Genomic DNA, 10,011 nt, shown 5'->3' with positions numbered 1-10,011 from the left:
GGGACGAATTTACGATCAATTTTATTTTCCAATGTCTTCCTTTGACTCAATTGAATGCTGATCTAACTAGTCAATCAGAGCGAGAAACTAAAATCATAGTTTTTGGAGTACCATAGAAAACGAGCGATACAATGATAACCGTATTGGACAGAATGTCATGACAAAAAATCAGTTGAAGAACTTGCTCGAAAAGTTGGAATCCAGACATTAAATATCGAAGACATTTTTCGTCTGGGTAAATTTAATTCAACCCAAACTCGTCGGCGACGGCTGGTGGTGAAACTCTCAAATACTTGGAATTGCAGAATCATGATGATGTCAAATTCAAAATTGAAGGCCGACAATATTTTTATCAAACAGTTTTTATCGGAAAATGAGTGGAAAAAAGAAAAACAAGCTCTAGAGTATCGGTTTAAACTTGCTCAAACCATGAATATCAACCGTTCAGACATTAAAATTAGATCAGCTAGGCAGTTTTTCAGGAACAAAATGATTGATACTAACTTATCTATAGAAGAAAATAGTTGCCTACTAACGAACTCTCCTAAATTCAGTTGACTACAATCAAGTAAAATTTTGCGTGTACCATCATTGAATTGTCGTTCACTATTAAGTATGGATAGACGAGTGATGTTGGATATCCTTCTGAAAACTATTTATCCCGATATTGTTTGCCTCACAGAAACCTGGTTAAACCCAATCATTGAAAACCAAGAACTCCTAATTAGTCAATCTTATTCAATCCAGTCGCGATCAGAGAAAAAACTTGGACCGCATGGGGGTGTCCTAATGGCACACCGAAACACATTATCATGCAAAGTGGAGGTTTTGCGAACAAATTCAGATTTCATTTGTTGCTTATACATCTTCAAGGAGGTTACAATAGTTATTATCACCATTTATAATCCCCCAGCTGACAGCAAGTATAGACGCAGTGCAGATTTGTTCTGCAAAACCATTCAGGAGATTGTCAGAGATGTCCAAGGATATCAAAGATCCATCGAATCCTTTACTTTCTTTTTGAATGTTGACATTAACTTCACTGACACAGATTGGCTTACTTTAAGTAGTAATTGTTCATACAAAGTAGTTTTGAACAAATTCAAAAAATTAAATATGTCATCACTGCAATCTCATGCAAGCTTACTGGATATTTTTCTTAGTAACAATACTAACTTGTGTAGCGAAATATTAGAGGAGAAAGCGTTCTCAGATCACAAGTATTTGTTAGCAGAAATTTCGATTGAATATGCTGAGCAAGAAGTCTTGCCTAAATTGAAACGTTCAGATATTGGCAAAGCTAATTGGGACGAATATACGATCAATTTTAATTTTCCAATGTCTTCCTTTGACTCAATTGAATGCTGATCTAACTAGTCAATCAGAGCGAGAAAATAAAATCATAGTTTTTGGAGTACCATAGAGAACGAGCGATACAATGATAAGCGTATTGGACAGAATGTCATGACAAAAAATCAGTTGAAGAACTTGCTCGAAAAGTTGGAATCCAGACATTAAATATCGAAGACATTTTTTGTCTGGGTAAATTTAATTCAACCCAAACTCGTCGGCGACCGCTGGTGGTGAAACTCTCAAATACTTGGAATTGCAGAATCATGATGTCTAATTCAAAATTGAAGGCCGAGAATATTTTTATCAAACAGTTTTTATCGGAAAATGAGTGGAAAAAAGAAAAACAAGCTCTAGAGTATCGGTTTAAACTTGCTCAAACCATGAATATCAACCGTTCAGACATTAAAATTAGATCAGCTAGGCAGTTTTTCAGGAACAAAATGATTGATACTAACTTATCTATAGAAGAAAATAGTTGCCTACTAACGAACTCTCCTAAATTCAGTTGACTACAATCAAGTAAAATTTTGCGTGTACCATCATTGAATTGTCGTTCACTATTAAGTATGGATAGACGAGTGATGTTGGATATCCTTCTGAAAACTATTTATCCCGATATTGTTTGCCTCACAGAAACCTGGTTAAACCCAATCATTGAAAACCAAGAACTCCTAATTAGTCAATCTTATTCAATCCAGTCGCGATCAGAGAAAAAACTTGGACCGCATGGGGGTGTCTTAATAGAACACCGAAACACATTATCGTGCAAAGTGGAGGTTTTGCGAACAAATTCAGATTTCATTTGTTATTGCTTATACATCTTCAAGGAGGTTACAATCGTTATTATCACCATTTATAATCCCCCAGCTGACAGCAAATATAGACTCAGTGCAGATTTGTTCTGCAAAACCATTCAGGAGATTGTCAGAGATGTCCAAGAATATCAAAGATCCATCGAATACTTTACTTTCCTTTTGAATGGTGACTTTAACTTCACTGACACAGATTAGCTTACTTTAAGTAGTAATTGTTCATACGAAGTAGTTTTGAACAAATTCAAAAATTTAAATATGTCATCACTGCAATCTCATGCAAGCTTGCTGGATATTTTTCTTAGTAACAATACTAACTTGTGTAGCGAAAAATTAGAGGAGAAATCGTTCTCAGATCACAAATATTTGTTAGCAGAAATTTCGATTGAATATGCTGAGCAAGAAGTCTTGCCTAAAATGAAAAGTTTATATATTGTCAAAGCTAATTGGGACGAATTTACGATCAATTTTAATTTTCGAATGTCTTCCTTTGACTCATTTGATAATATTGTCGACTCGTATTACCATAAATTAGAACTAGTTTCTTCCATTGCAGTTCCACTCAAAACCTCTAGAAGAACCAATGCGCCTTTTTACATGTCCTCTTACAGTATCCATTTAGAAAATAAACTCAAAACAGCTTTGAAAAATACACAAAGCGCAGAGAAAATTTCACGACTTAGAGAAGAATGATCCATGTCTCTAAATAACGACAAGAAACATTTCCTTGAAAAATCAAAGTCTGGTCAACAAACGATACATATAAACTAATGAGACAAATAACAAAACAGCCAGCTCTGCCTGACAAAATGGTGTACATGGAAAAAGAAGTTTGTGGGTACAAGAGCATTGCAGAATGTTTTAACAATTATTTCGTTTCTGTTTTTGTTCAAAACGATTCTGAAGTTGTTATTCCTTTTAATCAAAGTCCAGAAATATTTCTTGATGACATTCAGTTTAGCAAAGCGGCTCTGAGTGAGGAATTCAAATACGTACTTAGTGGTGCTAACTCTTTTGATGGAATCAGCCCAAAATTTTTGAAGTCTGCTTTACCGTACATTTCGAATCTACTTTTGTTTATCTTCAGTTGCTGTGTTAGCAAATGTGAGTTTCCCAGTTTGTGGGAAAAAAAGCAAGTACGAACCCATTTCAAAAGCAGTAGCAAATTAGATATCAAGAACTACCGACCGATTAACATGTTTAGCTCCTGGTCACTGCTATTTTTGCGTATGGTGTATAAACAGTTCTCGATCTTTCTGCAACAAAAGCTTTGCGTAGAGCGACACGGTTTTAGGAAAAATCATTCAACCATCACTAAATTACTTCTCTACTGCAACAGGTTGTATGAGTTACTTGAAGCAAACAAAATGCCAATGACACTGTATCTAGACATTGCAAAGGCCTTTGATACTATCAATTATAATATCATACTTTTAAAATTATGTCGAATGGGATTTGACAGTGCTTTCTTGAGGTTTTTCGCGTCATATTTAACTGATCGACAGCAGAGAGTTGTAATATCTTGCGGAAATTCTGACTTTCGACCAATCACCAGCGGTGAGCCTCAAGGGTCAATTTTTACAGTGTTTCTTTTTTCCGTTTATATAAATCACTTACCTGAAATAATTTTCAATGAGTGCTATTTATACGCGGATGACACAAAAATCCTCAGCACTGTAGACATTAAAATACAGACGGATAAAGATTGCGAAAATGCTATTGTTTGGAGCAAGGAGAATTGGTTAAACTTCAATTTCAATAAGTTCAAAAACGTGCAATTTTCATTACGTAAAAATCAAAACGAGCAAATTTTGCTCGTTCCCGGCAATGGAACCATCTCACAGGAAACACACTTCAAAGACTAAGGCATATATTTTTCAGAAAATTTATCATGGGATCATCACTTGAGTTGTGTTCTACAAAAAGCCAATCAGAAGCTTGCTTATCTGAACAGAACAATTCCAAGTGAAACAAAATTGTCAGTCAAATGCAACCTAGTCAGAACTTACATATTATCAATCTTGTTTTATGGATCAAATGTTTGGTATGCCAGTAAAACTATCGTCAGGCAAAGGGAAAGGCTTCAGAGAAAGAGTTTAAAATGGATACAATCAAACAGTCATTTTACTGATAAAGAATACAATGATTGTCTTTGATCAATAAATTTACTTCCGATCACATATCAATTTGTCTTTTTCGATCTCTTAGTTTTAAACAGAATTTTGACAAGAAAACTTCTTCTTGAGGCAGAGCAATTTTGCAAATAAGGAATGGACATCCGAAAACACGATCAAACGAGGAAATATTTTTATTCTCAAACGAATGAAAACGCCAGCGTTGCCGATCTAATTCTTTCTACCGAGTTACAAACTTCAACAATTCGATGTCACAGGCGCGTGATTTTCCCAACTATAACCCATATTCAAGTCCTCCCAAATTCAAAAGAAGTCAAAGAATATCTATTTGATTTCGCTGAGAAGAATTTTAATTACAAATCATACCCATATGGATGGACAGTGTTTGAGGGAAATCAAATTCAAGCCCCGTTAGGGACTTACTAAGCTTGGTGGAACCAAGTTTAGTGAAGTTTATTATTATTATTATTATTATTATTATTATTATTATTATTATTATTATTATTATTATTATTATTATTTTTTTTTTATTAATATTATTATTATTATTTTTATTATTATTATTATTATTATTATTATTATTGTTATTATTATTAATGCTCGTGGGCAGTTTCTATTACAAATTTAATACAGGTTCTTTGGTACGAAACATTTTTTTTCTTTGAATTTAGACAAAAATTTTTTATTTTTAAATTCTTACTTTTTGGCTTTAATTCAAAGTTAGTGGTGTTTTTGTGCTTCTTTTGGCTTGTCGGATTTGTGTGATTAATTAAGTCTCGATTACTTGAAATATTGTTTATCATTTGTATTTGTACTTGTAAAAATGTGTAAAGTCTTTTCTCTTCTTTGATGCTAACTGCTATCAGAAACTATTTATTCGACAGGCTGCTTTTGGGCGAAGACATCTTTGGTTCGGTTCCGGAATTCTTCCGGCAATGTTTTTTTTTGATAAGTGAGCGAGCAATGAAACCGGAAATTCAGTTTGTTAGCAATAAAGTTAATAATTTGAAAAATTTTTTTCGGTGATCAAATTCGAAGAGCGGAGAAAAGAGAGTGGCTTATTTGTTCATACCTACTTTGGAAAGAGAGCAGAAAATGTTGTAAAAATATTTCCACTAAGCGAGCGAGTGATTTTTTTTGTTCGCGTGAGTCTTTGAAGCTGTTTTTTTAGTTTTGAAGTTTTTGTTGTCTAAAATGTTTTTGTTGTCTAAAATGTTTTTGTTGTCTAAAATGTTTTTGTTGACTCAGGTGATACCATTTGTTTTCTTTGAAAAGGTATTGGACAACAAACGGGATTTCTACTCTAATCAGGGGGTTTTCAAGTATTTTGTGGATTTTTTGCTATTTTAGCTTTATTTTACTCATTGCATTATTTTGCTGCATTTATTGTTCATTGAATTGGAGCCCAATGCTCCTACGAATGAACCAACTGGTTAGTAAAGTGGTAGTATTAACAAATAAAATTATGAATTTTTACTACTTGCAATATTTTTCCTTCATTACATTTATCAACCAATCAAAAGTCGCAAGCTTGATATAGGATGACAATGATTTATGTGCCTAAAAATGCTGACTTTTCAATTTCGGTAACGATAAGGTATCCCTGCTAACTAATTTTTGTCTGTGAAAAAAAATAGTGGTTCTCTGTTGCCTGACTAGCGTTGATATTTGATATTTTCCTAGCGTGAAAAAGAAAATTTATTGACGATCTTTACGATTTATTACCCAAATGTACGCTTTGCAAAGCATTGTACACAATTTCAGAGCAGCCATGTTGCGCAACCTGATCTCCCGCAACGTAGCCAAAGCAGCCGGCGTTATCTCACGAAAGGCCAGCTCGGAATCTAACCTGCCAGCATCTGCAAAGGTGTTTTTGACCAGAATTCCTGGAAAACCAGTAGTTACCTACAGCCGTGCTGAACTGCTCGAGGGGTACAGCAATGTGTTCAAACGAGCAAACAAAGCAGAAAGAGAAATTGGGTTGAAAGTTGTGGTGGCATTTTTCCTGATTCCTCACTTAGTCTACTACATTGGGTTCGAAAGCATTTACATCCCCTACTTCCACAAGAAACACGTCAACTATGGCCACTAACTAGAGTCATAACCTGAGTATATTACGAACTAAGCGCACAGAACTTGACAGAGACTGAGTTTGTAGACTGAACAGAGAATTACGAATGATAAGTTTGAGCGATTAATAAACGGTCGTCTTCTATTAACCACCTGAAATAATTTGAATTCATATTTGATGAACCCCATGTTTCTTCTAGCATACAAAATAAGTTAAATTGGTTGCCTATTCTTGCACCCCTATTCTTTTAACCCCTGTATTGTTTCACTGCTATTTGTTGTTTTTTGATATTCCTATAATTGAGGATAATTAGGTCTAAATCAATTTAAATAGTCTCAAGAATTGAGATTAAAATAGGGGTGAAATGATTGAGGAGCGAATAAAACATTTTTACAACTCTGTTATTTCATCCATTTTTTATCCTATATTAATGCGTCATAATTGTTAGGAAAATAAGGCTTAAGACTCAATCACTAAGAGAGAAATTAGAACTTACCTTACCTAGTCCCTTGTCTGGCAATTAAAGTTATTTGAAATGTGAATTGAACTCTAGAAAATGAGCTAATAACTGCCTATTTTTAGTTTATCATTTCATCCTAAAACAAAGAAATGTTGGTCGTAGAAGGCATTAGTTTTATATTCAAAGAGTAAAAATGGCACTCCCGATTACTGTATTATCGAATATTGCTCGAGATTGCAGGCACGAGATAAATTTTTGTGGGTTTTAAACTTGCACCTAATAATGGTTTTAAAAAAATCAAGCTGCCATTTCCACCTAACCCACTGTGGATAGCTTTGCTGTTGAAAAAAGAATTGAAGTTTGTATTTTTGATCAAAATGTAGCAAGTGTACTCTACTGAACGGCCCTCCCTTGTTCCCACGATGAATCTGGAACCGAAGAAAGTCCACCATAGAAGGATTTGGCAGATTCATTAATGCTTTTGAGAGTTTGAACTGCGGAAAACAAGACTTTCATTGGATCCCGCCTCGGAATTTAGAAGCCTCTGAATAATTTGCAGAAGTACGATTCCGTCCAAATGTTCAATTTCTTGAGTGCTTCAGCTAGACGCTTAAAGTATCAATTTATAAGCAAGGATACGGAGCGTGATCAATATTTACATGAACGAAACTGATGTTCATTTATTTGGGTCTTTTACCAGTTTGTCACAATTGTGTTTGAGTTGATTGGTGTTTAAATTTTGGTTTGAGGTCAATCTTGATATTTTTGTAAGGCTCTATTTGAGTCCTCGTGGAGTTACGTCGGAGCCTTATAAGTGACTTGTTAGGTAATTCGATCCCAGTTGTTAACCCTATCATAGGATCCCCAATTGAGAAGTTTTATAAAATTTAGATATCAAAAGTTCCAAAAATCTATATATTAATTCTAACTCGAATGCTATGTCACCATGTTTAAGCTCCTAATCTTCACATGTTTTAGCGTCCCTTAAACATGCAGCCTAGCGTTTTGCATGCATTTTGAGCGCTGCGAGGTGGATTTGAACGGGGGTCTGTTGAGTTCGATCAGAGTATAAAACGTTCGCAAACCACTAGGCTAAATCCCTTGCTGTTCAGCATCTATTAATTCAACGTCGACAGAGAACCACTGAACACCATGCGCCACATCGTTTTGCATACATGCTTGCTATTGCCAGAATAGTCTTTGACCGAAAGACTACCTATGCCGTAAAGGTCAATGAATGATTAGCCGTGGATGAAAAAATAGGTCATTGACCAAAAAGCTGCCCAAGTCCGGAAACCTGCCTGTGCAAAAATAGGTCAATGACTGAAAACCTGCTTATAAAAATTTATTCCATCGCCGAAAAATTTGTCACACGAAAACTCCTTGAATGAAATGAAGTCCCAAATGAAATCGAAGATGAAAAATTTTCCATTTAAATGATGAAAAATGATAAAGAAATTTGAATTACCTAGATAGAAGTGCAACACGGTCAAGATTTTGTGTAGCGTTTTTAATTTCTCAACAAAGATTTTTGCGAATTCTTTTCTCTTTCTTTTGTCTTGTTCTGTATCTTTTCTCTTTCGTTTTTCTTTTTCTTTCTGTTTCTTTTCTCCTTCGCTCTTTTTTTTCTCCCCCTCTTTCGTTTTCTTTTCTTCTCTGTGCTCCTTTTCTGTCTTTTCTCTCTTTTGTCTTTTTTCTATCTTTTTTTTCTGTTTCTCTCTCTTTCTGTTTTCTGTTCACTTTATCTGTCTTTCTTTTTCTCATTCTTTTTCTCTTTGTTCCTCTTCCGCTTGTCTTCAGTTTCTCGTATCTTTTTTCCTTTCTGCTCTTCTCTTTTGCTTTTCTGTCGTTCGTTTCTCTGTTGCTTTTTTTCTGTCTTTCTTTTCTCTCTTGCTTTTCTCTTTTTTTGTTTTTCCTTTCTGTCTTTTTCTCTTGTTTCTTTTCTTTTTCTATTTTTTTTTGTTTTCGTCTGTCTGTCTATTCTCTTCTTTCTGTTTTCTCTTTCGATTATTTCTGGCTTTTCATTCTCATTTCTCTGTTTCCTGTCTGTCTTTTGTGTCTTTCTTTTCGCTTTTTTGTTTTTCTCTTCCGTCTTTCTTTTCTTGCTTTCTTTTCTGTCTTTCGTTTCTGTCTCTTTTCTCACTTCTGTTTCATTTTCTTTTTCTATTCGATTTTTTCTGTTTTCTTCTGTCTGTCCTCCTCTTTCTTTTGTATCTTCCGTTTATCTATTTCTTTTGTTTTTCTCTCTTCTGTATTTCCTGTCTGTCTTTTCTGTTTCTTCGTTTGTCTTTTTTCTCTTTCGTTTCTCAGTCTTTTCTCTCTTTTTCAGTCTTCTTTCTCTTTCTTTTGTCTATTTCGTTTCTGTTTTTCTTTTTCTCATTTTTTTTTCTCTTTGTTCCTCTTCCACTTCTCTTTAGTTGCTCGCATCTTGTTTCCTTTCTGTTTTTCTTTTTTGCTTTTATCTTTCTTGTCTGTTGTGCTTTTTTCTGTTGCTTTTTTGTCTTTCTTTTTGTTTTTCTCTTTCGTTTTTCTTTTTTCATTCTGTGCTTCTTCTTTCGCTCTTTCTTTTCTCCCCCTCTCATTGGCCTTGCTTTCTTTCTTTTCTGTTTTCCTTTTCTATTTTTTCTCTTGTCTTTTTTTTCTATCTTTCTTTTCTCTTTTTCTTTCTTTCTTTTCTGTTTTTTATCTGTCTCTCCTTTTCTGATTCTTTTTTCTCTTTGTTCCTCTTCCGCTTCTCTTTAGTTTCAATTATCTGTTTTTTGTTCTTCATCTCTGTTGCTTTTCTCCTTTTTTTCTGTCTTTCCTTTCTCTTTCTTTTCTCTCCTACTTTTCTCATTCTTTGTCTTTTTCTCCCTTCTGTTTCTTTCTTATCTTTCTATTTTTTTTTCGTTTTCATCTGTCTGTCTACTCTCTTCTTTTGATTATCTCTTGCTTTTCTCTCTTGCTTTTCTTTCTCTTTTTTGTTTTTCCTGTCTGTCTTTTGTCTTTCTTTTCCCTTTCTTTTGTTTTTCTCTTCCGTCTTTCTTTTCTCGCTTTCTTTTCTGACTTTCGTTTCTGTTTTTCTTTTCTCCCTTCTGTTTCTTTTTTTTCTCCTTCTATGCGCTTTTTTTCTTTTTTTTTCTGTCTGTCTGTTCTCTTCTTTTCTCTCTTTCGTTCATCTCTTGCTTTTCTCTCTTGCAT

At 34.3% G+C, this 10,011-nt stretch overlaps 1 protein-coding gene across 1 annotated transcript; it reads right to left on the bottom strand.

The window, feature by feature from the left end:
* Positions 1–6,414: 6,414 nt before the first annotated feature.
* Positions 6,415–10,011, bottom strand: LOC142338081 (uncharacterized). Its single transcript, XM_075387712.1, has 4 exons — positions 9,740–10,011; positions 9,536–9,662; positions 8,726–8,881; positions 6,415–6,459 (listed from the first exon to the last, which is right to left on the bottom strand). Exons 1-4 carry the CDS (start codon positions 10,009–10,011, stop codon positions 6,415–6,417), a joined length of 600 nt encoding a protein of 199 aa, XP_075243827.1.

Source organism: Convolutriloba macropyga, chromosome 4, assembly GCF_964194025.1.
Source record: "Convolutriloba macropyga chromosome 4, txConMacr16.3, whole genome shotgun sequence".
NCBI lineage: Eukaryota > Metazoa > Xenacoelomorpha > Acoela > Convolutidae > Convolutriloba > Convolutriloba macropyga.
The sequence above is the reverse complement of the archived record's forward strand: the minus strand, read 5'-3'. Positions and strand labels throughout refer to the sequence as shown.

What these genes read in the sequence shown, in the direction of transcription:
- LOC142338081 (XM_075387712.1), bottom strand. Translation starts at nt 10,011, where the DNA reads ATGCAAGAGAGAAAAGCAAGAGATGAACGAAAGAGAGAAAAGAAGAGA. An exon ending in GGAACAAAGAGAAAAAAGAA is followed by an intron (nt 8,882 to 9,535) that starts TCAGAAAAGGAG and finishes AAGACACAAAAG; the next exon opens with ACAGACAGGAAACAGAGAAA. An exon ending in AAAAACAAAAAAAGAGAAAA is followed by an intron (nt 6,460 to 8,725) that starts GCAAGAGAGAAA and finishes TTCTCTGTTCAG; the next exon opens with TCTACAAACTCAGTCTCTGT.